Genomic DNA, 27,698 nt, shown 5'->3' on the forward strand with positions numbered 1-27,698 from the left:
ATTCTTCTTCCTTTCTCCATTTAATAGTCTGTTTTAGATGATTGATTAGAATCTTTCCTTGAATAATGGCACCCCCTGCTTTTCAATCTGAAGATTGTTTAGGTGCATAATAGATAAGGCTAGAAATTGTGTCAGCCACTTAATTTTATTTCGCTAACATTTATCAATTATTTTAAAAAATTAATTTCTCACATTTTTTTAAATTATTATTTTAGATTTATTTGCTATATAAATTAAATATGCAAAATAATAAAAAATTTGAGACCGCAATTTTTTATAAATTTTGAAACTTTAACTCCATAACAAAACAAAATTTTGAAACCAGTCCACTTTAAACTTCTGTATTTTTTTTCTTAAAACCTAATGCTATAGATTACATAATCTTCACAGCGAGCTCGTAGCAAAATATCCAATTCATGTGAACAGCCATCTTCAATGAAAACTACATCCTGAATATCACTTTTTTAGGGAGGTCTAATGTGAGATTGTTGCATTCTACAAGGCTATGGAAGTAGAAACCTTAAAAGCTCTCTCTATCTCTTCATACACTTCCGAGATTCTTAGACGTCCTTGGCTTGAGGAAGCTGTGCAAAGAACACCCAACCGCAGTAGAATCACGAATGCTTCCCTGCTATATTCCCCATTTAACCTTGGATCTGCATATTTTGAAGGATGAATGGGATTTTCCTGGCAAACCCTCTTTGCCTGTAACACCACCATCAAATTATGAAAACTATCACTTCCCATCTTACATTGAGCTATAAACCCAAAAATGTATAGAAAAACCATTGAACTTCTATAATTGGTAATGTTTACTAAAACAGAATCTCTTCTAGAAAAAACTGAGTATACAGAGAAAACTGACCTTCTTAACAAGGGATTCTCGATGATATTGATCGATGTCAATTGCTCTTCTACCAGATAGAAGTTGGAGTAAAACTATACCAAAGCTGTAAATATCACTAGAGCATGTTAATTTCCCCTTACTAGCATATTCAGGATCTAGATATCCCAATGTGCCCTTTACTTCAGTGAAAACATTTGTTTCCTGAATCTTAAACATTCTCAGAAGCCCAAAATCTGCAAGCTTTGCTTCCATGGATTCCATAAGGAGGATGTTCGTTGGCTGTAATGCAAAAATATACAGAAAAAAAATCACATAACAGGAATAGCTTATCCTGTTCCTACAATTGAATAGAAGGCATCATATCTATCCAAATATTGAGTGTGTGGGTATGTATTCATGGTTTTTAGGATAAACTATTTTTTTCGGAATTATGCATTGGTAAGGTCATGAATAAGGACCTCATCTTACATCAAATGAAGTTTGAGTCTTCATGATACTATAACTTAATTATTACACTATACCAATTATATTATGTCCTACTTTCCAATCTTTGGCTTTAGAGAAAGGAAATTGATTTAGTTTGTTCCTCTTGAGGACTTGATCAATGGACTAAAGAACAAACAAGTCAATGTAAGTTTGAAGAAGAGACTGAATTATTGGTTGAGGTTTACCTTTATATCACGATGAACTATGCTTCCTTCTGAATAAAGATGAAGAGAACGCAAGCCAGTGATACAGTCGTATGCAATTTTCACTCTTTGCACCCATGTCAACACTTTAACCTCTTGGCCTGTTTAAGTTTAGCGAATGATTGAAAGAATGTCAAATGAAATTGCATCATTAATCTTCTTGAGCAACCAAACTTTCATCAATGGAAAATGGAGGTTATATATATTATAGTTGGTTGAAGGGAAACCTGAAAAGTGAATTTTTGAACTGATAAAACGAGTAATAAGAGTAGAGTTTTTACCAAGAAGCATCTGAGAGAGATTTCCATTGGCACAATACTCATAAACAAAGTATTTCTCACCATCCTCTTCACAGTAGCCAAGCAGAGATAACAAATTTTTATGCCTGATTTTTGAAAGGATCTCAATTTCATTTGTGAATGCATCGGTCTGTGGAATGTCTTTGCAAATGTGTTTAACAGCTATAAACTGGCCAGTGGGTAGCTTTCCCTTGTACACTTTGCCTGCAACAATTGAGCATTTTTTGAGAACTCTATCAATTTCAATGGGGATAAAATATCAAAATATACAATGTACTAAAAATGGGGATCATTATGCTAATTAAATGCTTTTCAGAATAAAGGAGCATTTTCGTAAAGCAACTGTTTTGAGAGAGGAGCAGTTTTGGTGCACCAGGGTACTGCGCCAAAACCGCTACTCTATACAGGAACAATTTACTAATAATCTAGTAGTTTTTAGTACATAATATATTGTTTCCTGGAGTGAGTGGTGTAAGTTTTCTTGAGACGGCGATTCTCTTTAGTATTTTATTTTGTTCATCAGTATGTTTCACTTTTTTTTAAATAGATATTTATCCAACGTTTATAATAATTTCAGATGTAAGTTAACAAAGAAACACAGAAGACTGAATATTTAGAAATCTATTGATGGACGGGGTAATTTGTTAATTTTTGTTTATAAATTTGTTTTATGAGCCGACCTATATGGACTTTAGGGTTTGCTTTCATATCTATGAAATTTTTTAATATTCAAATATATTATATTCTATAAATTCAAATATATCATATTCTATAAATAATAAATCTAATACCTATTTATCAAAAGAAAAAATATAAAAGCAGTGATTTCATGAGTTAGAACTAATTTGCCTATTCTATTCAATAGAACTTCTAAACATAAAACTATATGGAAATTAAATTAATTGTTAGCAATTTAAATATTTCATATGATTGTCATGCGGTACATAATTTACTAAGCTGATTGAAAGATTTCTAAGACATGTGTAATCACATGTAGCTATTTAACATGTTTTTGCTAGTAACTATTGTTCAACTTCTTAAAGAGTTATAGTACTCTTCTAAATATTGAATTTTTTACTTATATTTATTATCTTATTCACATATTTATTATTTTCTTATATTAATAACAATTTGTGCATACAAAATTTGGAAGAAAAATTAGAGGCAAATATTTTTGATTAAGTCAGGAGAGAGAAGGCCTTGATTACAAAATAACTTTGATTCCAAATTAGAAGAAAATGTTGAACATTAATCCAAAATTGAAGTGTGAGTTTCTCAGACTTTGCAAGGAATTCTCTTGTTTAATTTACCCCCTTCTAATCACTTTATATCTAGAGACTTTTATATACATCTCCTTCTAATAAAGTAAAAATGTTATAAACAAAACTGTAATTTATATTTTTGAAATAATTGTGCATGAAAATATGAAGCAGGCTATCATAGAGATCTTCATATTATTTAAGATAATCATATGCCTCAACACTATGTATTTTAGTTTCTTTTACATAGATATGTCTACTAATTATATTTAGTTTCTATTTAGTTAGACTTTTCTATGTAGATGTTCTATGAAGTGGAATAACTATTTAATAATTACTACATAAGAAATTTTTCTTCCTTACATATTATTACAAGGATACCACAAAATAAAATCATAAGACTTTAATAAACCATAAAACTTTTTTATTTTGCATATTATCATTTCTAAAATAATTAATTAATTAATTCACAACTAAACTAAATAATTGCATGAAATGTAACCTTACTCTATATAATACTTCAAGTCTATAAACCAATTCATTATATAAAATCTCTACTCATACAATTCTATTTATAAATTAACTTTAAAAAAAAAAACAGGTGCAAATCATGTACACATGTGATGAACTCTACAAATGACACATTCTAAACTCTACTATGTTCTCTAGCACTTTGAACTTATTTTTTTCCCACATTCAAAAGAAGTGCACTTTAGGGGTTCAAAAAATCACCTGCACTTCCTTCTCCAAGGAATACCCAGGGGCTGACATAGTTCATTGCATTTAATATCTCTTGATATGAAAATTGAATCAACCGAGATTCATCTGCACCAACTGCTTTGCTCTTGTCATCTGTAATAGAAGAAAAACAGCAATATTGATGTGGTACTAGCTCAAACCCATGATAAAAGTTGTAATATAAATAAAACATGTCTTAAACATTTACCTTGAATACCTTTTATCCTTCTTTTCATCTTTGTCCAGTGAGAAATACAAACTACCAAAATAAGAACAATGGCAAGGAGGCCAGCGATAACTTCTGCTGCTAAAGCTGTTGAGAGAGAAACAAGCCTAATTAGAATCGGTACGTGCTTAAAAAAACAAAAACTATCATGACATTTATTGATCATTTCTTGGTGTAATGATAAGGACGGTGACCAGATTTGTCTCCTGAACGCTTTGGTGGAAGCATCCAAGTGGGATAGGAATGAGCACCTGCAAACCAACCTTAACAAAAAGAAGTTAAAAAATGGATCATCAGGAAAGAGCTGTTTAGATATTACGATATGATGCTTACAAACACCTCTTGAAAACATGATTTTTTCTGTACATATAGAGTGATAAGTAATTTTACCGGATTTATCACATTCTAATCAAGTCCAAACTTTAACAGAGTTTTGAAAGAACTTACCTGAATCAACCTGTTTTGTCTTTACCATGCAAGTGGGCAAGGACCGAATCCATTGATAATCACCTATGCGAGAAGCAGCCAATGCAATCATAAGGGCCAGTCCACAATCGTGTGTATTCTCTGGCACATCACTTCCACCACTCAAAACCCTTGTTTCATAAGTGAAATTTCCAAAACAGTCTCTACATGCCATTGTGTTGCTCATATTATCCCTCTCTTCAAGTGTAACAACACTGCATACTGTTTGTAGAGCATTCAACTGCTTTCCAAGCTTCTTGCCAATGCCATCAACCGTCTCATTGTTGCAAATACCACCTCCATCTTTGCTAAACTGATCAAAGGAGCAGTTTCCAAGCTCAGGGCGATTTTGGATAAGAGTGTTTTTACAAGCCAACATCTCATCCTTGTCCAAGAAGATGGAGGTGGAACCCCCACTATCGTTTGCTCTTACGGCCAATGCATGAGCAAAAGCCACAAAAGCATCCATGCAGCACGCTTCTGCCATCAGGCTCCCCCATCTTACATAGCTATTAGATTTATACAAGCAGCTGGAAGAAGGTGAATATGGGTATGACTCGAAATCTAGGCTACATTCTTCAGTTCAGATTAAGATTAAAATGAAAGAAATGGCATTAGTATTTACAAAAGATAAAAAGTAGAAGAAGGAAGCTGCACAAGTATTATATTTTAGTAGAAAAGAGTTGATAAAAAGAAAGTGTTAGAATATTAGATATAGCAGAAGCATCCTGAATTGTAAGCAAACTTTCTGCAGGCAATCTTGAGTCTTAATTGTAAGAAAACTTTCTGCTGGAAATGTTAGAAAGATTTTGTTGTTTATAACGGTATAACAAAGTATTAAATCCTAAAAACATGCAAAATATATACCACTATTATTACAAGTATCAACAGTTTGAGTTGGACAGTCAGCAGATGAGATTGTATCCCTTAAGGGCTCAAAGTTTGAGAATTTGTTTTAGCAATATGAAGTTGAAATGACGTTGTAAGTGAAAGATTACAATTATACAATTAGAAAAGTGCTCAAGCATGACTTACCATAAAACATCAATATTTCTAAGAAGTAGATCTATGTTTGTGAGAAATTGTCATATCCATTAAGGTTGTATAAAATCATGCTAACGAGAAGCAAAACTAGACTATATATTTTTAGATTGTGCATAAGAAAATCAGAATTGGCTTATTAATATGTCAAGATTATGCTTACACAGAAGTGCTAAATACCTGCATCGGTTGTCCTACAGGAGGAAAATATGGCGAGGAGAGCAATATAAATTGCCAATTCTCTGAACTTTCTTCCTCCGCTGCTATTTTCATCATCATAACCTTTGTTAAAATACTGCTCAACAAGACTTCTCCATTCTCGGCTTGATATTCTACGCATTATTTTGCAAAAAGGGAAACATGCGCGGAAAAGGGAGTTCAGTTGCCTGAATTCTTCTGGGGAAGTAGTTGGTGAGTTGTTTATAAAGTACAATACTTATGTTGTGATCATCGTTGTGGATGTCCCACTCGCAAAACTTTGTGAATCTATAATTGGCCCCATTCTCTTTAACGGAAGAGGTTGGGAGATGCGTGTAATCTACAAAACTCTGATCGAGATCATCGAAATAGATGTCCCACATACATATTTTGTTACGATGGTTTCCTGTGAATTTAAATAATTAGGTGGCAATTTGGAGGATGACAAAAGACTATGGGCATACTTTTATTCCAACTTTTGTCCCGATTTTATAACTACGTTGTTGCAAACTCAACATCGAGTAATGGTGAATTTGTCAACGAGTCTTTTCTTTGGTCTACAGGTGATAGTTGATATTTAAAATAGGAATCAGAATAATGAATTGGGTAGACTGGATGCTTCTTAGTCATTGGTTCTTATTCAAAGAGGTTCAGTCTATAGCTCTTTCTTTCATATCTAATAGTTATACATCAATGAGTTTGTAGAAAATCCGAGCTATCAACAAAATAATAATAATGAGCATTTCAATAACTGTGATAGCACCTATTGATAAATGAACTTTATTCTTTTTGTCTTTCTTACTTATGTACATTAAATAAGCTTATTGAATCTCTTTCTTTCATCAATTTTTCTATCATCTGGTTGTTTGGGCTTGTAATAATTATTCTTCTATTTGTAATCATATCCTAGAAAAATATCATTTTTCGTTCTTAAAAAATTAGAAAAAAATTAAAGCAGCCTCTTGAATTTCCAAGGAAGACTATTATTTAAATATTTCCTTTCAATTATCTATAGATGCTAGTCCAACACATTTTCAGTTATTAGTTGTGAGTAATAACTATGAAATTTAAACTTATTAAATTGATCACGCCATGGTATTGGTTCCCACTTTTCATCATGAGTGAAATGAATGAAAAAAGAAACTTTCTTGTTTTAGGCGCTTCGTGTGAAGCCTAGTGCTTCCTCTTCGAGCATTTAACATACTAGATATATTCATTTTTGTAATTTTAATGATTATTTAATTGTTTTTATGAATTTTTAGTAGTTTTTAATGAATATTTAGTTGATTTTGATGAATGCTTAGTAGTTTTAGATGAATATTTAGTTATTTTTATAGGTATTTTATTATTTTTAGTATACATAATTATTTTTATGTTTATATGTTGTATTTTAGTTTAAATGTTAGAAAATATTAAAAATACATAGTTAAAATTGTAGTTAATGGAAGAAATAATATGTTTAGAAATATAAAATGCTAGGTAGATAGACAATAAAACTCAAAAATAGGATTAGATATAGAAAACAACATACTTTAAAACTCTAGATGAATTAAAAAATAAAAACTTAGGATATCTAGAAAAACTCTCTCTCTCCTCACTTTCTCTCTTCTTTAGAGTGTTCTCTCTCTTCACACTCTCTCCTCACTCTCTCTCTTCTTTAGAGTGTTCTCTCTCTTCACACTCTCTCCTCACTTTCTCTCTCTCCTCAGTCTCTCTCTCTTCTCACTTTCTCTCTCCTCACTATGTCTCTCTTCACTTTCTCTCTCCTAAACTTCTCTCTTCTCACTTTGTTTCCACAATTTCTCTCTCCTCTCTCTCTTCACTTTATCTCTCCTCACTCTCTCTCTTCTCACTTTCTCTCCATCTTCTTTCTCTCTCCTCACACTTTCTCTCCCTCTTCTCTCTTTCTCTCTCTCCCCTCACACTCTCTCTCATCTCACTTTCTCTCTCCTCACTCTCCTCTCTCTCTCTCGTTACTTTCTCTCTCCTCACTTTCTTGTTGTCTCACTTTCTCTCCTTGAACTCTCTCAACTCACTTTCTTTCTCCTTACTGTCTCTCTCCTCTTACTTTCTCTCTCCTCACTCTCTCATCTCACTTTATCTCTCTTCTCAATTTCTCTTCTTACTTTCTCTTTCTTCTCACTTTATCTCTCATCTTTCTCTCTCTCCCTCTCTCCCCTCACTTTCTCTCTCCTCACACTTTCTCTCTTGAATTCTCTCTCTTCATACTTTCTCTATCTCCTTGAACTCTCTCTCTCTTCTTACTTTCTCTTTCCTTACTTTCTCTCTCCTTACTTTTTCTCTCTTCTCACTTTCTCTCTCCTTACTTTCTCTCTTCTCACTTTTTCTCTTCTTACTTTCTCTCTCTCCTCTCACTTTCTCTATCCTTACTTTCTCTCTCTTTGAACTCTCTCTCCCCACACTTTCTCTCTCCTTGAACACTCTCTCTCCTCACACTTTCTCTCTTATTTAACTCTCTCCTCACTTTCTCTCCCTCTTCTTACTTTTTGTCTCCTTAAACTATCTCTCTCCTCACACTTTCTCTCCTTGAACTCTCTCTCCTTACTTTCCCTCTTCTTACTTTCTCTCTCCTTACTTTCTCTCTCTTTGCTTTCTCTCTCCTGTCACTCACTTTCTCTCTCTTAAATTTCTCTCCCCTACATTTAATTTATTATGATTAATACCTAATATGACTTATGAACACCTTAGATTACTAATAAGACATAATGGGACCTTATATGTGGCCTCTTACGACCTTAGAAATACTTGTAAAAATTAATAGGACCCCTTATGACCTTAGATTAATAATAGAACCTATCACAACCCCTTAATATTGAATACATGTTCTTGTAGTTATATGGATTCCCCTTATTGACCCCTTATGTTCTTGTGATATTAACATTTAGTTTGCACATGGTGTACTTGTAGATGACATCCCATGATCATGGACAGCCTAAGCCCCAACCTTAGATTGCGGAGAAGATTCATTTATGTTGTGTTTTTCCTATGTTCACAATAAAGTTGGCGTCCACCTCTTCTATGAAGAACCAATACAAGCTTCCTAAATTGTCCTTCCTATAGTTGGTAGGAATTATGCTATCTTGCAGATATTTTTTCATTATTCCAAGTGGTTGTGAGGTAGCTCAATGTCCTTCAAATTGTTCACTTTTGTTAAAGATTGGTATTCTTCTTCCTTTCTCCATTTAATTAAGTCTCTTTTAGTAACTTCTGCCACTTTATGCTAAAGAAGAATTTGAGAAATTGGATGATTGATTAGAATCTTTCCTTGAATAATAGCACCCCTGCATTTAAGTCTAAAGATTGCTGTAGGTGCATTATAGGTAAGGCTAGGCTAGAAATTGTGTCAGCTGTTTAATTTTATTTTGCTAACATTTATATCTTATTAAAAAAAATTAACTTCTCACAATTGTTTTAATTATTATTTTAAATTTATTTACTTTGTAAATTGAATATGCAAAATAATAAAATTGATGTGACCACAATTTTTTATAAATTTTTAACTCCATAATAAAACAAAATTTTGAAACCAGTCCACTTCTCTCAAAAGACAACTACATCCACTGTATTTTTTTTAAAAACCCAATGCTTTTTAGATTACATAATCTTGAGAGCGAGCTCGTACCAAAACATTCAATTCATGTGAACAACCATCTTCAATGAAAATTACATCCTGAATATTGCTTTTTTAGGGCGGTCTAACGTGAGATTGTTGCATTCTACAAGGCTATGGAAGTAGAAATCTTTAAAGCTCTCTCTATCTCTTCATACACTTCCGAGATTCTTGGACGTCCTTGGCTTGAGGAAGCTGTGCAAAGAACACCCAATTGTAGTAGAATCACAAATGCTTCCCTGCTATATTCCCCATTTAACCTTGGATCTGCATATTTTGAAGGATCGATAGGATTTTTCCGGCAAACCCTCTTTGCCTGCAACACCATCAAGTTATGATAACTATCACTTCCCATCTTACATTGAGCTATAAAACAAAAATTTATAGAAAAACCATTGAACTTCTACAATTGGTAATGTTCACTAAAACAAAATCTCATCTAGAAAAAAAACTGAGTATACAGAGAAAATTGACCTTCTTAACAAGGGATTCTCGATGAGATTGATCGATGTCAATTGCTCTTCTACCAGATAGAAGTTGGAGTAAAACTATACCAAAGCTGTAAATATCACTAGAACATGTTAATCTTCCCTTACTAGCATATTCAGGATCTAGATATCCCAATGTGCCCTTCACTTCAGTGAAAACATTTGTTTCCTGAATCTTAAACATTCTCAGAAGCCCAAAATCTGCAAGCTTTGCTTCCATCGATTTCGTAAGGAGGATGTTCGTTGGCTGTAATGCAAAAATATGCAGAAAAAATAAATCACATAATAGGAATAGCTTATCCAATTCCTACAATTGAATAGGAGGCATTATATCTATCGAAATACTGAGTGTATGGGCATATCACTGGTCAATTATATATATAGTATGTATTCATGGTTTTTTAAGGATAAACTTATTTTTTCAGAATTATGCATTAGTAAGGTCATGAATAAGAACCTCATCTTACATCAAATGAAGTTTTAGTCTATTATGTCCTACTTTCCAATCTTTGGCTTTAGAGAAAGGAAATTGATTTAGTTTGTTCCTCTTGAGGACTTGATCAATGGACTAAAGAACAAACAAGTCAATGTAAGTTTGAAGAAGAGACTGAATTGTTGGTTGAGGTTTACCTTTATATCACGATGAACTATGCTTCCTTCTGAATAAAGATGAAGAGAACGCAAGCCAGTGATACAGTCGTATGCAATTTTCACTCTTTGCACCCATGTCAACACTTTAACCTCTTGGCCTGTTTAAGTTTAGCGAATGATTGAAAGAATGTCAAATGAAATTGCATCATTAATCTTCTTGAGCAACCAAACTTTCATCAATGGAAAATGGAGGTTATATATATTATAGTTGGTTGAAGGGAAACCTGAAAAGTGAATTTGTGAACTGATAAAATGAGTAATAAGAGTAGAGTTTTTACCTCGAAGCGTCTGAGACAGATTTCCATTGGCACAATACTCATAAACAAAGTATTTCTCACCATGCTCTTCACAGTAGCCAAGCAGAGTTAACAAATTTTTATGCCTGATTTTTGAAAGGATCTCAATTTCATTTGTGAATGCATCGGTTTGTGGAATGTCTTTGCAAATGTGTTTAACGGCTATAAACTGGCCATTGGGTAGCTTTCCCTTGTACACTTTTCCTGCAACAATTGGGCATTTTTTGAGAGCTCTGTCAATTTCAATGGGGATAAAATATCAAAATATACAATGTACTAAAAATGGGGATCATTATGCTGATTAATGCTTTTCAGAATAAAGGAGCATTTTTGTAAAGCAACTGTTTTGAGATAGGAGCAGTTTTGGTGCACCAGGATACTGCGCCAAAACCGCTACTCTATACAGGAACAATTTGCTAAGAATCTAGTAGTGTTCAGTACATAATATATAGTTTCGTGGCAGGAGTGGTGTAAGTTTTCTTGAGATGGCGATTCTCTTTGGTATTTTATTTTGTTCATCAGTATGTTTCACTTTTTCTAAATAGATATTTATCTAACGTTTATAATAATTTCATATGTAAGTTCACAAAGTAACACAGAAGAGTGAATATTTAGAATATATTCTATTGATGGATGGTGTAAATTGTTAATTTTTATTTGTTTTATGAGCAGGTGTTAGCCGGCCTATATGGACTTTAGGGTTTGCTTTCATGGAAATTTTTTAATATTCAAATATATTATATTTTATAAATAATAAATCTAATACCTATTTATCAAAAGAAAAAATATAAAAGCAATGATTTCATGAGTTAGAACTAATTTGTCTATTCTATTCAATAGAACATCTAAACATAAAATTACATGGAAATTGAATTAATTGTTAGCACTTTAAATATTTCATATAATTGACATGTTGTATATAATTTATTAAGCTAATTGAGAGATTTCTAAGCCACCTGTAATCACATGTAGCTATTTAGCCTATTTATTCAACTTAAAGAGTTATAGTACTCTTCTAAATATTTAATTTTTTACTTATATTTATTATCTTATTCTCATATTTATTATTTTCTTATATTAATAACAATTTGTGTATACAAAATTTGGAAGAAAAATTAGAGGCAAATATTTTTTATTAAGTTAGTAGAGAAAGGGTCTTGATTACAAAATAACATTGATTTGAAATTAGAAGCAAATATTGAACATTAATCTGACATTGAAATGTGAGTTTCTTTGGATTCTACAAGGAATTGTCTTGTTTAATTTACCCCGTTCTAATCACTTTATATCCTCACTTTAGAGACTTTTATATACATCTCCTTTTAACTTTTTTTTGTTGAAGTTCAAATAAAGTGAAAATGTTATAAACAAAATTGTAATTCATATTTTTGAAATAATTGTGCAGGAAAATATGAAGCATGCTATCATAGAGGTCTTCACATTATTTAAGATAACCATATGCCTCAACACTATGTATCTTAGCTTCTTTTACATAGATATTTCTACTAATTATATTTAGTTCATATTGAGTCAGACTTTTCTATGTAGATGTTCTATGAAGTCGAATAACTATTTAATAATTACTACATAAGAATTTTTCTTCTGTACATATTATTACAAAAATATCACAAAATTATATCATAAGTCTTTAATAAACCATAAAACTTTTTTGTTTTACACATTATCATTACTAAAATAATAAATTAATTAATTCACAACTAAACTAAATAATTACATGAAATGTAACCGTACTATATATAATACTTGAACTCTATAAACTAATTCATTATATCAAATCTGTACTCATGCAATTCTATTTATAAATTAACTTTTTTAAAAATGAACAGGTGCAAATCATGTACACATGTGATGAACTCTACAAATGACACATCCTAAACTCTAGTATGTTCTCTAGCACTTTGAACTCTCTTTTTTCCCACATACTATATGATTCAAAAGAAGTGCACTTTAGGGGTTCAAAAAATCACCTGCACTTCCTTCTCCAAGGAATACCCAGGGAGTCGCATAGTTCATTGCATCTAATATCTCTTGATATGAAAATCGAATCAAAGGAGATCCATCTGCACCAACTGCTTTGCTCTTGTCATCTGTAATAGAATAAAAACAACAATATTGATGTGGTACTAGCTCAATCCCATGATGAAAGTTGTAATATAAATAAGACATGTTTTAAACATTTACCCCCAATACATTTTATCCTTCTTTTCATCTTTGTCCAGAGAGAAACACAAACTAGAAAAATAAGAACAATGGCAAGGAGGCCAGCGATAACTTCTGCTGGCCGTAAAGCTGTTGAGAGAGAAACAAGCCTAATTAGAATCGGTACTTGCTTAAAAAAAACAAAAAACTATCATGACATTTATTGATCATTTCTTGGTGTAATGATAAGGACGGCGACCAGATTTGTCTCCTGAACGCTCTGGTGGAAGGAACGTCCGATGGGGATATTTATAACCACCTGCAAAGCAACCCTCACAAAAAGAAGTTAAAAATGGATCACTAGGAAAGAGCTGTTTAGATATTACGATATGATGCTTACAAGCACCTCTTGAAAACATGATTTTTTCTGTACATATAGAGTGATAAGTAATTTTTCCGGATTTATCACATCCTAATCAAGTCCAAACTTTAACAGAGTTTTGAAAGAACTTACTTAAGAAATCAACCTGTTGTGTCTTTACCATGCAAGTGGGCAAGGACCCGCGAATCCATTGATAATCACCTATGCGAGGAGCAGCCATTGCAATCATAAGGGGCAGTCCACAATCGTGTGTATTCTCTGGCACATCACTTCCACCACTCAAAACCCTTGTTTCATAAGTGAAATTTCCAAAACAGTCTCTACAAGCCATGGTGTTGCTCATATTATCCCTCTCTTTAAGTGTACCACTACTACATACTGTCGTTAGAGCATTCAACTGCTTTCCAAGCTTCTTGCCAATGCCATCAACTGTCTCATTGTTGCAAATACCACCTCCATCTTTGCTAAACTGATCAAAGGAGCAGTTTCCAAGCTCAGGGCGATTTTGGATAAGAGTGTTTTTACAAGCCAACATCTCATCCTTGTCCAAGAAGATGGAGGTGGAACCCCCACTATGGTTTGCTCTCACTGCCAATGCATGAGTAAAAGCCACAAAAGCATCCATGCAGCACGCTTCTGCCATCAGGCTCCCCCATCTTACATAGCTATTAGATCTATACAAGCAGCTGGAAGAAGGTGAATATGGGTATGACTTGAAATCTAGACTACATTCTTCAGTTCAGATTTCATTAAGCGGGCGGGCCAGCCATGGATGGAAATGAAATAAATGGCATTAGTATTCACAAAAGATAAAAAAGTAGAACAAGGAAACTGCTCAAGTATTATACTTTAGTAGAAAAGAGTTGATAAAAAAAAAGTGTAAGAGTATTAGATATAGCAGAAACATCATGAATTGTAAGAAAAATTTCTGCTGGCAATCTTAGAAAGTTTTAGTTCTTTAGAAAGATATAACAAAATATTCAATCCTATGAACATGCAGAATATATACCACTATTATTATTATTGCAAGTATTAAAAATTCGAGTTGGACAGTCCAGTAGATGAGATTTTATCCCTCAAGGGCTCAAAGTTTGAGAATTTGTTTTAACAGCAGGAAGTTGAAATGACGTTGTAAGTGAAAGATTACAATTATACAATTAGAAAAGTGCTCAAGCATGACTTACCATAAAACATCAATATTTCTAAGAAGTAATGTTTACATTAAACCCTAATAAAACTGTTGAGGTTTCTAGTTTTGACAGTTTATCAGAATAGGTAGTGTTAGGTTTCGGTTAATGTTAAATTTAGATCTATGTTTGTGAGAAATTGTCATATCTATTAAGGTTGTATAAAATCATGCTAACGAGAAGCAAAACTGGACTATATTATATCTTTAGATTGTGCATAAGAAAATCAGAATTGGCCTATTAATAGGTCAAGATTATGCTTACACAGAAGTGCTAAATACCTGCATCGGCTGTCCTACTGGAGGCAAATATGGTAAGGAGAGCAATATAAATTGCCAATTGTCTGAACTTTCTTCCTCCTCTTCTTTTTTCATCATCATAACCTTTGTTAAAATACTGCTCAACAAGACTTCTCCTTTCTCGGCTTGATATTCTACGCATTATTTTGCAAAAGGGAAACATGCGCGGAAAAGGCAGTTCAGTTGCCTGAATTCTTTTGGGGAAGTAGTTGGTGAACTGTTTATAAAGTACAAAACTTATGTTGTGATTAACGTTGTGGATGTCCCACTCGCAAAACTTTGTGAGATGTGTATAATCTACAAAACTCTCTATTTTACCTTTTTCAATTACGATGGACAAAACTCTGATCGAGATCATCGAAGTAGATGTCCCACATGCATATTTTCTTACGATGGTTTCCTGTCAATTTAAATAATTAGGTGGCAAACCTCATATTCTCTTTGTTTGTATTCGTTGTCGGAAATCCCCATGCAATTTGGAGGATGACAAAAGACTATGGGCATACTTTTATTCCAGCTTTTGTCCTGATTTTATAACTGTTGTTGCAAACTCAACATCAAGTAATTGTGAATACACTTGTCAGTGAGTCTTTTCTTTGGTCTATAGGTGATGAATATTTAAAATAAGAATCAGAATAATGAATTAGGTAGAATGGATGCTTCTTAGTCATTGGCTTTTATTCAAAGAGGTTCACAGCCTATAGCTCATTCTTTCATATCTAATAGTTACACATCAATGAGTTTGCAGAAAATCCAAGCTATCAACAAAATAATAATAATGAACATTTCAATAATTGTGATAGCACCTATTGATAAATGAGCTTTATTCTTTTTGTCTTTCTTACTTATGTACATTTAATTATCTTATTGAATCTCTTTCTTCAATTTTTCTATCATTTGGTTGTTTGTGCTTGTAATAATTCCTCTTCTATTTGTAATCATATCCTAGAAAAATATCATTTTTCTTTTTTGAAAAATTAGAAAAAATTAAAGTAGCCTCTTGAATTTCCAAGGAAGACTATTATTTAAATATTTCCTTTCAGTTATCTATAGATGCTAGTCCAACACATTTTCAGTTATTAGTTGTGAGTAATAACTATGAAATTTAAACTTATTAAATGGGTCAGGCCATGGTACTGGTTCCCACTTTTCATCATGAACGAAGTGAATGAAAAAAGGAACTTTCTTGTTTTAGGGGCTTCAAGCGAAGCAAATGCTTCATGTGAAGCCATGTCGGTTGGGCTTCAAACAAAGCCCAAGGCTTCGTTCGAAGCCCTATGGGCTCGCTGACCCATTAGGGCTTCATGCGAGGCCTAGTGCTTCCTCTTCGAGCATTTAGCATACCAGATATATTCATTTTTGTATTTTTAATGATTATTTAATTGTTTTTATGATTTTTCAATAGTTTTTAATGAATATTTACTTCATTTTGATGAATGTTTAGTAGTTTTAGATGAATATTTAGTTTTTTTTAATGAATATTTACTTATTTTTATAGGTATTTTATTATTTTTATTATACATTAATTAGTTTTATGTTTATATGTTGTATTTTAGTTTAAATGTTAGAAAATATTAAAAATACATAGTTAAAATTGTAGTTAATGGAAGAAATAATATGTTTAGAAATATAAAATGCTAGGTAGATAGACAATAAAACTCAAAAATAGGATTAGATGTAGAAAACAACATACTTTAAAACTCTAGATGAATTAAAAAATAAGAACATAGGATATCTAGAAAAACTCTCTTCTCTAGAGTGTTCTCTCTCTTCACACTCTCTCCTCACTTTCTCTCTCTCCTCACTCTCTCTCTCTCTCTTCTCACTTTCTGTCTCCTTACTTTCCCTCTCTCCTCACTGTCTTTCTTCACTTTCTCTCTCCTAAACTTCTCTTCTCACTTCATCTCCTCACTTTCTCTCTCCTTTCTCTTCTCACTTTCTCTCTCCTCACTCTCTGTCTCTTCTCAATTTCTCTCTCCTCACTTTCTCTCTCCTCACTTTCTCTCCATCTTCTCTCTTTCTCTCCCTCTTCTCTCTTTCTCTCTCTCCCCTCACACTTTCTCTCTTGTCTCATTTTCTCTCTCTCCTCTCACTTTTCCTCTCTCCTCACTCTCCTCTCTCTCTCATTACTTTCTCTCTCTTCTCATTTTCTCTCTCCTCACTCTCTTGTCTCACTTTCTCCCTCCTTGAACTCTCTCTTCTCACTTTCTTTCTCCTTGCTTTCTCTCTCCTCACTTTCTCTCTCTTCTCACTTTCTCTCTCCTCACTCTCTCATCTCACTTTCTCTCTCTTCTCAATTTCTCTCCTTACTTTCTCTTTCTTCTCACTTTATCTCTCATTTCTCTCACTCTCTCTCGCTCTCCCCTCACTCTCTCTCTCTCCTCACACTTTCTCTCTTGAATTCTCTCTCTTCACACTTTCTCTATCTCTTTGAACTCTCTCTCTTCTTACTTTCTCTTTCCTTACTTTCTCTCTCCTCACTTTCTCTCTCCTTACTTTTTCTCTCTTCTCACTTTCTCATTCCTTACTTTCTCTCTTCTCACTTTTTCTCTTCTTACTTTCTCTCTGTCCTCTCACTTTCTCTATCCTCACTTTCTCTCTCCTTACTTTCTCTCTCTTTGAATTCTCTCCCCATAGTTTCTCTCTCCTTGAACACTCTCTCTCCTCACACTTTCTCTCTCATTGAACTCTCTCCTCACTTTCTCTCCCTCTTCTTACCTTCTCTTTCCTTAAACTCTCTCTCTCCTCATAGTTTCTCTCCTTACTTTCCCTCTTCTCACTTTGTCTCTCCTTACTCTCTCTTCACTTTCTCTCTCCTCTCTCTCACTTTCTCTTTAATTTCACTCCCCTATATTTAATTTATTATGATTAACACCTAATATGACTTATGAACACCTTAGATTACTAATAAAACCTAATAGGATCTTATACATGGCCTCTTAAGACCTTAGAAATACTTATAAAACTTAATAGGACCCCTTATGACCTTAGATTAATGATAGAACCTATCACAACCCCTTATTGAATACATATTCTTGTAGTTATATGGCATCCCCTTATTGACCCCTTATGTTCTTGTAATATTAAGTTAACATTTAGTTTTCACATGTTGTACTTGTAGATGACATCCCACGATCATGGAAAGCCTGAGCCCCAACCTTAGGATCACGGACTGGGAGTTGGGCAAGGATAGGGACATGATTAGAGATAGGGGTAGGGGTAAGGAAAGGGACAGGGACAAGGACATGGGCAAGGGAAAGCTTAGGCTTAGGGATAGGGATAGGGACCACATGTTGATGTACCACATGTCCACCCTCACATTCCTAATATGACAACTATATTCCAATTTGCGACCATGGAGATTGCTAGACTAGGATCAGCTATTGAGAGATCTCAAGATCATCTATATAGAGGTATATGTTAACAAATTTTGACTAGCCTTGAGGAGCTTACTAATAGGCTTAGATCACATATTGCATTTTCACCACAATCTATAGATAGGATTTTTTCTGAGCTTAGAGCAAAGATCTCGGTTGGTATATCCTTAGAGTAGGTTCAAAGCTTGGTTTCAAGGAGATTATCAAATGAGAGTTAGGCAATTATCAAATGAGAGGTCTTCTCATTTTATGAGGAGAAGACCATAGTTAGGATATATCAGGTTACGAGATGTGTTCTCCATAGATTGCTTGTATGATATACCCTCGATTCCTAACAGAACATGGTTGTTATCCTAATAATGACCAAGTTCTATTATATTTTGCCTAGCAGTTGTACACAAAGATTTTTTTGGGGCAGCACATCAACCATTTAGATATTACAAGATATTATGGTCACAGACACAGTAGAGTTTTTGATCATGATGTGTACAGTGAGTCAACTAGTGTTGTTCCTCACCATCATGCATTGGAGGGATCTAGGATCCCAGAAGTGAGTCCAATGATGGTTGCAAGGGTAGATATCTTTTGAGTAGATCTAGTCAACATAGATCATTTTCAGAGGCATCATCGAGTACTACATCGCCCAATGATGAGATCTATAAAGTTACATGTATTTCTACCCTAGGAGATATATTTGGCCTCACTGGAGAGCAAAGACATATGGAGATGGCCTTTTATCTTCTAGATGATATTTTACAAGCATATTCGTACATCATAGATACACTAGAGATGCCTTTACATATTGTTGCAAAGACAATTTTAGGGAGACATATATCTTGAGTGACCCATGCCATGCCATCAGGTCATGCACACTAGAGTACACAATACTTTGGCATTGAGCACTCTACACAACACTCTAGTGCTCAATAGTCTAGCACTCAACACTTAGATGTACAATAGTCTATTGCAGCTCCACCACCACCACGTTCACCTTTTCCATGGCCAATTTCAAAGAAACTCCATACATGTGGTATGTTTTCATTACAATGATATTGAAAAAGTGCATAAAATGTTCAAGATGATTTGAATTGTGCAGCACACCTATTTGACCAAATATAATTTTAATTGATACTTATGCATCTTTCTTTGATATATGCAAAAAATTCTTCAAACAATATTCTGCATAATGAATATCATGTTCTTTATCATCACTTCTATAGAAGTGATATTCTTTCTTGATGACTCATGCTTCATCTGTGCTTTGAATACCATCCAAATCTAACTATGCATGATGATAACAAACTTGTACCACAATAGTAACTTGATCTAAACAATAGTAGTCTTGTTGAATAGCCTTTTGATGAATGAATGAATAGTCTTTTGCAAAGTCAACAACTGATAAGATGGTTCCATGTGGAAATTTATCTCTAAGTTTTTGAAATTTTTGTGCTTGCCACTATACAAAAAATACATGATGAGTATATGGTTGTATCAAACTTTTAAATTTGTCCATAAATGCTCCAACACTCATCTCCTCTTCAACACTAATCTTTTTTATCCTTTCCTAAATTTAGTTTCATTCCTTACATACTTTTAACCCTTTCAAGTTATCATTTTTCTGACATCAATATCCTCATTATTCAAAAGAAAAAGAGACAAATTAGAACATGTGTCACATGTTCGTCTAATGCAATTAATTTGACCAACAAGATCATCTATTTTGTCACATAAAACAAATGAGATGAACTTGCTTCGTCTACTAGGATGGGCATTTTTATAACCAAAAGTTTCTTCTATAAATTTTTGATAAACTTGATAGTGGATATAAAATTCAATATAATAACAACAAAAAGTGTCAAACACTTTGTTTCTCCTAACATAGTATGGCTTCAATCTTTCAAATAATATCTGCCCAATCTTTATATCATGATTTGAACTACAAAATGAGGCATACATTTTATGTTGTGTTATGTCCAATTAATGTTTTGTATGATGTTCATAAAGATTCTAGCTCTAACCCTATGTCTAAGAACATCTCTAGTATTTGATGAAGGACGAGTATTATCATTCTAAAATTATATTACCAAATTTTTTATTCTATCATCAATCCTATCACAATTAGGAGCTCTATACATAATTGCCCAATTTCCTTCCAAAGTGCTATCATCCAAAACCATTCTCATCTTAATATATATTTTGATATTTTTTTCTACTAAAACCAATATGTGATGAAATCGAAGACATTTGTTTGTTTTGGGTATGTACAAGATCATGGTGTGCCAAAAAGTGGCGATGTAAAAAATATGTAATTTTGAATGTTTAAAAGCCTTCAAAATGTCCTTGAATTTTTTCCCACCCATCCTAATACCAAACCAAAAATTTAATACTTTGCCTTATCGAGTACCTGATTTGAGAACGGGTATCTGATTTGAGAATGGGTATCCGATTTGAAAATGGGTACCTGATTTCATAATGGGTACCTGATCTACGTGCACAAATCATGGCACCAAATTCAAATTTAGAGGGAGTGAGGACCAATTTTTAAGATTAATATTGATTTTTATTTAGGTTAATTGCACCAAGTTGTGGTGCTAAAAGGGAGGTATAAGTGGCCAATTTTTTTTTAAATCAAAAATTTATGAACTTTGACAAGAATTTGAAGATAGTAACGCTCAAAATTTTAAGATATGACAAAAACAAAAGTAGTAGTCCTTTGAATCTAGTTTCTAAACTACTAACTTTTTTTTGAAATGATTTAGTTTTAGGTCCTCAAAAAAGTGGGCCACAAAAAGTGGTACTATTTTTTTAGAAAAAAATATAATATAGTGCAAAGTGTGCCCCCCCTAAAATTATAACTTTTTGTTTTGAAATTCTTTAATCACTATAGTCAAAAGTTACCTAACACCATGTAGTTTATCCCAAATTTTTTGAGTAATTTTATATTATAAATTTTTTTAATGAATTTTGTAATTGGACACATCTCAAAAATGTGAAATATCTATGTGCTCCCCCTAGAAATGATTGAAAACTAATCTAAAATCAAAATTTCTTTTTTAAAGTGTGTAAAATGGAGTCTAGTTTCTAAAAAACTAAGTTGTTGCAAAATTTGATGAACAAGCTAAAATCTACACCCCAATTAGTACATGTTGGTTTTTGAGAGAAAATGGACATACATTCAAAAGAATTATAGTTGAAAGGCTTGAAATAATTCAAATTTGAAATTAACTATATGGTTATATAGCTAACATAGAGATCTACAATGCCATGTAACCTAATTTTATCGATGCTCAACCACAAGAAAACTTGAAGGAGAACACACAAGAAAAATCAATCATTTTTTGTATGCTTGTTGCAAAACACGTCTTAGACTAGTTTAGAGACTCCAAACATTTGAGTTGGATTCCCAAGAAAAATCCAAGCCTTAGGCTTGGTAGAACCCAAATCTTTACATAGCACGTGCACACTATTTAAAGCATTTTTAAATTAAGACTTACATAATACATAAGAGAGAAGGAGAGAGGGAAAGAGAGGGGGAGAGAGAGAGAGGGTAGAGAGTGTGAGAGAGTAGAGGATGGGGAGAGAGTAGAAGATGAGAGAGGGTGGGGTAGGGAGAGAGGGAGGGAAAAATGGGGGGGGGGGGGGGAGAGAGAGAGAGAGAGAGAGAGAGAGAGAGTTTTCACATAGAGAGTACACACTATTGTGTGTGTGTGTGTGTGTGTGTGTGTGTGTGTGTGTGTGTGTGTGTGTGTGTGTGCGCTTTATAGTGCATATGCACTATATGAAAATACCAAAAAATGGTTATAATGAAAGTTTGGGTCCCTATGTACCCATATTCTCTTTTTTGTTTGTGGTATGTTCTACTGTTCTGAAAAAAATATGGGTTTCATGCTATTGAAAGCTATAAAACACTAAATTCAATCATTAAATACACTATTTGAAGGCTTTTTAAACATTCTTTCATGCTATTAGAAACTAGCAAATGCCAAATTCAATCATTGGATACACTATGTGAAGGCTTTTTGAACATTCTTTCTATAGAAAAGATTACTGCAGTCTATTTAATTGAATATTCTTTGTTACTATAGAGACAAATTTCATTATAATTTGACAATTTGCTTAATATATAGTGAATTCATTGAAATTTGTATGTTTGAATGAATTGTTATTTGGAAATGGTTAGAAATTTGACAAGTTGTTTAATATATATTGTGTATTCATTGAAATCATTATAATTTTTATTTGTATTTAAATGATTTGTTATTTAAAAATTGTAAGTAATTCAAATATTTGAATAATTTGACATATATAAATCAGCATTATGCCAAGGAAGAAATCAAAAACTCAAACTATTGGTGTAAATAAGTATTTACTTATTACACTTACTTAAGTTTACTTAGGTTAATGCATTATATTAATATTTATTTATTAGTCACCTAGGAGTATGTGCACTCTTGTGAGTTATCATGATGACATCACAGGGGTCTGTGCACCTCTTTTAAGCACATGTCAAGAATCTTCTACACACATATGACACTTTGTCATTCTTATCCATTCATCTAGAATGTTGGATAAGGTGCTTAGTTGCCTTATCTCCTGGTTGTTTCTAGAGTCATTCTAGGTGCTTCCTAAGAGGCCTTTATATACAGGCACTCCTAGTGTACTCTTAAGTTGGCTAAGCTAGCATATTGAATGAATATTGTCATTTTGATCATACTTTGTCTATTTTGGTCTACTGTGTGCTTGTGTTCAGTTCTTTAGATCTTGGATGAATTTTGGCCTAAGCCAAATTCTTACATGGTATTAGAGCTTGGGAAGATTCTCTACACATAGCCATTCGAGACTATTCATGCTTCAATACCTCGACATGAATTTGAAGGATCTGTAGAAATTAGGAGCATCTAGAGCCAGATCCAACCTCACCATTGCATCCAGAGCATCGATTTGGTGAAGATTGAATATAAATTTGCCTATGTTAGGTGAAAGTTGATCTTGAGGCAAAAAAATTTTGCAAATCAAAACTTGGAGGCCTCGATTTGCAGTTCGGGTATGGTCATTTATTTGATCTAATTATTTTATTTTTAGATCTACATTATTTCATCTCTGCAATTTTGGGTATTTTTTGAATTATTATTTTCGAATTTTTTAATTGCCCTAGTAGAGAATTTTTTTTTGACGAACTAGGTAGTGACACCCTGGCTCGGCTCTATATTTTAGTGTGGTGGAATTAGTTATGTCACAAGGTTTTCTTAATATTCTAAGGGTAACTCTACACAAATCAGGTCATACTGCGTGCACTAAATTTGGGCTTCGTATACATTTCTGGCCATGTTGCCCACAAATTTGGGCACCTCTAATTAACCCACGCATAGAAATTTTGGCAACTGATAAAGTCTAGCAAGAAGCCCTCCACTGGGTGTGCTATTTAGTTGATACTTGTGGCAATTCCTTTTTAAAAAGCGCAAACAGCGCTCATCCCACAAATGTGGGATATATCCCACACAATCTAGCGTTGCAAATACAAAATTTTGGCAACGTAAATTACCTTCTGTAGACACCTAAAAACCTTTAGAAAATAAAGTATTTTTATTTTTTAAAAAATTCCTGATGACATCATCATTTATTAATTAATTAATTATTTAATTAATTTATTTATTTTTATGCCATTATCTTAATTAAAAATATTTAATTAAGGAATCCGTCCCAAAAATGTTTAAATCTTATTTAAACATTATTTCCTTATTTATTAATTATTTAATTAATAAATTGACCAAAAAACCCAAAATAAATAAAAAATTTATTTTTTGCCCAAAATTTGGCCAATTTCCTTAAGACCACTAACCTCTTCCAAAATCTTCTAAATCCTTCTTTAATTTTGATTAAAGGCTAATCCCATCATTTCCTACCCCTAATCCCAACTCAAAATATTTAATTAAGATTAAATATTAATCCTCATGTTTATTAAAAAAGTTTTAATAAATATCTCTTCAACCCAAACCCTTGAAATAAATAAAACTTTATTTATTTTCTAAAAATCTAATTTATCCTCATCCTAGGAAATTCTAGACTACTCTAGAAAGTTTTTATCCTCATCCAAAGTCTAGAATCTTTTAGAAGATGTCTTTAAACCTAATCCTAATCCCCTCCTAACCTTGTCACATTCCCTAAACATGAGTTAAAACTTCCTAACCCAAGCCAAAGTTAACAAATATCTCCTCCTTCACCCACCCTCATTAAATGCCATCCACTTGCCTATCCCTAAGCTAATCCTAAACCATCCTAATCCATCCTCTAATCATTTGCACAAGCCTAAGCAAGCTTAAAACCTTCCTAATCAAGTCCAAGTCGAAATTGCTCTCATCTCCCTCAAAATATCTCAACCATAAAACTTTATGAAGCCCACTAGGCCATAAATGACTCTTCCAAAGCCCTTTTATTGCTCTTACAAGCCATTATGAGGGTCTTTATAAAGATTTTATCCCTTGAGCCTCCTTTGTTGACTCATCCTTCCCCTTTCCTCCATCCTCTCACCCTATGACATGTGTCACTCCATGATTGGTTGTAAGGAAGCACAATCCATGTGCTCTCCTTTCATGCAATCTGAGACCTCCATGAACTTTTTCCCATCCTTGCATCCTAGCCCTTGATCCCTCAAGCCCTTTGCCTATTTAAGGAATCCTCTCCCAAGCCATTTTAACACAAATCCATGAAGTAAAGTCATTTAATGCCATTTTAAGAAGCCATTTTACATCAAAACCATACACTCACACCCAAATTCCAACTCCATTTGAAGCCCTTTTCGAAGCATAAAGCTTGAGCATACATCCTATCTATTTAGACAAAGCTACTCATCAAGAGAGCTTCTTATTGAGAGAGCCCATTAATGGCTCATATTCTCAATTGAGAGTTCATCTTAGTCTATCTTGAAGTTTATAAATTTTGCTTGGTTTGTAGAAGCTTTATTTAAATTTGGTTTCTATTAGCATACTAACATTGCTCATATACATTTTGGCACGCCCGGTGGGACCCCGCATGGGTCATCTTCATTAGCTTTTTTAGTCAAGTTTTGTATGTCATTTGCTAATTTTGGCTAATTTTGCTTATTTTTGTGATTGGTAGGATTGTATAAATTGGTTTTGTAGGTCCACATGAGCATGAAGAAGACAAAGGAACTCATAGTATTTGCAGATTTTTCAAGCTTATAGGTGGACAAAGCACTTGGAATTCTTCTTCCTCTTCTTGTCTATATTCTTCTTATTCCATCTACTTCTTCTTCTTGTGGGAAATCTTGGCCATTTCTTTTTAAGGAAGCAAAATCATACACACTTCTTTTTAGTGCTTAAAATGAACCCCCAAATCATACTTAAATCCATTAAAAAATTAAAAATTTGCAAAAAAGAAAAAATCTTTTAACAAGTGAAACTAAACCAATCCAATCATTTGCATCCTTGCAACATCAAGGTTTTAGATGCATTCATGCAAAGTTAGGAACACTTCATTTTTGGGAATTTAAAAAAAACTTCAAGTTTCCATTTCAAAAGGTTCAAAATCAACACTAAGTGCACACTAAAATCTAAATCAAACTCAAAGCATCAATCAAGGATAAAATGAACTTCATTTGCAAATATTTTAAAGTTCTTTTAGAAATCTCATGAAAACTAAGAGTCCTAAATGGTTGCCAAAAATTGTCCTAAAAGCTTTGTTATTTGTTCCAAACAAATGTCTTGTTGCAAAATTTTGAATGTTTCTTAGGTTTTTCATGCATCAAAACAATCTAGGAATATCATTTTTGGGCTTAAAATATGCAAACTAGAACACAAAATCTTGAATGAAAACCAAAGCCCAAAGAGTCATTTTCACTTTTGAGTCCAAAACAATCTTGAATGATCTAAGGTTAAAACAAAGCACTTCAAAGTTCTTAAAACAACACACAAAATCTCAATCTTGAATGCTCAAAGGAAAATACTTGAATGTTTAATCACTTGTCTTTGAATGCATGTTGCTAAAATCACTCTTGAGTGCCATGGATTAAAATCAAGTTTGTTTTTTTTATGAATGCATGATTAAAACAACAAATCCAATCTTGAATGCCATAGATCAAATAATCATCTTTTGGGGCATAAAAAGAATCTACATTCTAGAAACTTTCTAAATTATAAAAACCAAATAAAGACGCTTTAAGTGAGTTTGTAGTTGAACTCACCTTCTTTAATCACCCATCAGTTTAACCATTGGTTGCAATCTCAGCACCATCTATGGGGATGGGTCCACCTAAGAGGGTGTTAAGTGCTCCACAAAGATCAAACTTCACTTGTGTTTTTATTAGTTTTTCTAACTTAGAAAATTCCTTGAATGCACATTACGCTCACTAACACTTCATTTGGACATTAAAATTGAACAAACTCTTGACGTGGAGGGCCTCCGGGCGCGCACTTGGCAAATTGAGTTTCACATATCTTTGTTTTGGGCTTAAAACAAACTCACACTCAATCTTGAATGCCTAACAATCAATGAACATTGCATGGTTTTGATGCATTTTCAATGACGCTCGCATTTTTTATGTTGACGATCTCTCGACTTCCATTATGCTAACGACACTGTCAAATTGGAATGAACATTGTATGCCATAATCACAAGTGTCTTCGATCATAGCTTACAAAATCTAAATCATCAATTGGAATGAATGCATGTCTTTTAATGCCCAAGATCATGTATGTGGTCTTGTTTTACACTTTTTAGGAGGCCTGCTTGGGGATTTCATCACCCCTTGGGACGACCTCAACTCCAGCATTCCGACGGAGTATAAAAATCGGGAGGTGAATCCAAAGACACCTCTCTTGGAATCAAGATTTTGTCACCCGGGCTAAGCCTCAAAGAACTTTATACCCTTGAGAAGTGAAAGAGGAGAAGTGGGTTACTGCTCCTCTCGGCTGTGTGACATCTTTTTGGTTTCATCTACGGATTTGGGTCTCACGTACCTTGTGTATATCGAGGACTCCCTAGCTATAACAAATTTTATCTTTGTAGAAAGCTTCCTAGGATGTTGGTGTGTTTGACGTGCTTGCTCCAAAATTTTGTCTGCTTGTTTGTTCATAGCTTTTGAATGAATGTTTGCCAACCTTGGTCAAAATCCCAAAAAAGTAGAAATCTCCCAGCTCAAGGCATACTTAGCGTAGTCACTGCCTCATTAGAAAATCATCCAAGCTCCCCCGCTGCAACCGAATCTATCTAGTTCCTTGCTTTAGAACAATCCCAAATCCAAAGTCCATCCAAATCATCCCCCCCAGCCAGCTTAGCCTATCACCCTCATGCTTTTGGTCATCTCTTGACATCCAACTCCATCTTCCAATCTATCCACCTATCCTCCACCCTCCATCTTCCATCTCACACCATCCACTTATCTCCTGCATCTTCAGCCAACCATCCCAGCTATCATCCATCTCCCTAGCCCCTTCATCTTTTTCCATC

The 27,698-nt window shown here is 33.5% G+C and overlaps 2 protein-coding genes across 2 annotated transcripts; both read right to left on the reverse strand.

The window, feature by feature from the left end:
• Nucleotides 1-495: 495 nt before the first annotated feature.
• On the reverse strand, nucleotides 496-5,010 carry LOC149564658 (putative serine/threonine-protein kinase PBL28). Its single transcript, XM_089816208.1, has 8 exons — nucleotides 4,506-5,010; nucleotides 4,253-4,309; nucleotides 4,041-4,145; nucleotides 3,827-3,946; nucleotides 1,764-2,039; nucleotides 1,519-1,637; nucleotides 866-1,126; nucleotides 496-705 (listed from the first exon to the last, which is right to left on the reverse strand). The coding sequence occupies exons 1-8, from the start codon at nucleotides 5,008-5,010 to the stop codon at nucleotides 496-498; spliced, it is 1,653 nt and encodes a 550-aa protein (XP_089672334.1).
• Nucleotides 5,011-9,499: 4,489 nt separating this feature from the next.
• Nucleotides 9,500-14,013, reverse strand: LOC149564659 (putative serine/threonine-protein kinase PBL22). Its single transcript, XM_089816209.1, has 8 exons — nucleotides 13,503-14,013; nucleotides 13,248-13,307; nucleotides 13,031-13,138; nucleotides 12,817-12,936; nucleotides 10,811-11,032; nucleotides 10,512-10,630; nucleotides 9,868-10,128; nucleotides 9,500-9,709 (listed from the first exon to the last, which is right to left on the reverse strand). The coding sequence occupies exons 1-8, from the start codon at nucleotides 14,011-14,013 to the stop codon at nucleotides 9,500-9,502; spliced, it is 1,611 nt and encodes a 536-aa protein (XP_089672335.1).
• Between the last annotated feature and the right edge of the window lie 13,685 nt (nucleotides 14,014-27,698).

The sequence above is a fragment of the Cupressus sempervirens genome, chromosome 3 (genome assembly GCF_028749045.1).
Source record: "Cupressus sempervirens isolate cs-2001-9-10 chromosome 3, ASM2874904v1, whole genome shotgun sequence".
Lineage (NCBI taxonomy): Eukaryota > Viridiplantae > Streptophyta > Pinopsida > Cupressales > Cupressaceae > Cupressus > Cupressus sempervirens.

What these genes read in the sequence shown, in the direction of transcription:
- LOC149564658 (XM_089816208.1), bottom strand. Translation starts at nt 5,010, where the DNA reads ATGGCAGAAGCGTGCTGCATGGATGCTTTTGTGGCTTTTGCTCATGCA. An exon ending in AAGGATAAAAGGTATTCAAG is followed by an intron (nt 3,947 to 4,040) that starts GTAAATGTTTAA and finishes CTTCTATTACAG; the next exon opens with ATGACAAGAGCAAAGCAGTT. An exon ending in TTCAAAAATTCACTTTTCAG is followed by an intron (nt 1,638 to 1,763) that starts GTTTCCCTTCAA and finishes AAACTTAAACAG; the next exon opens with GCCAAGAGGTTAAAGTGTTG.
- LOC149564659 (XM_089816209.1), bottom strand. Translation starts at nt 14,013, where the DNA reads ATGGCAGAAGCGTGCTGCATGGATGCTTTTGTGGCTTTTACTCATGCA. An exon ending in AAGGATAAAATGTATTGGGG is followed by an intron (nt 12,937 to 13,030) that starts GTAAATGTTTAA and finishes ATTCTATTACAG; the next exon opens with ATGACAAGAGCAAAGCAGTT. An exon ending in CCTTGGAGAAGGAAGTGCAG is followed by an intron (nt 11,033 to 12,816) that starts GTGATTTTTTGA and finishes CAATTGTTGCAG; the next exon opens with GAAAAGTGTACAAGGGAAAG.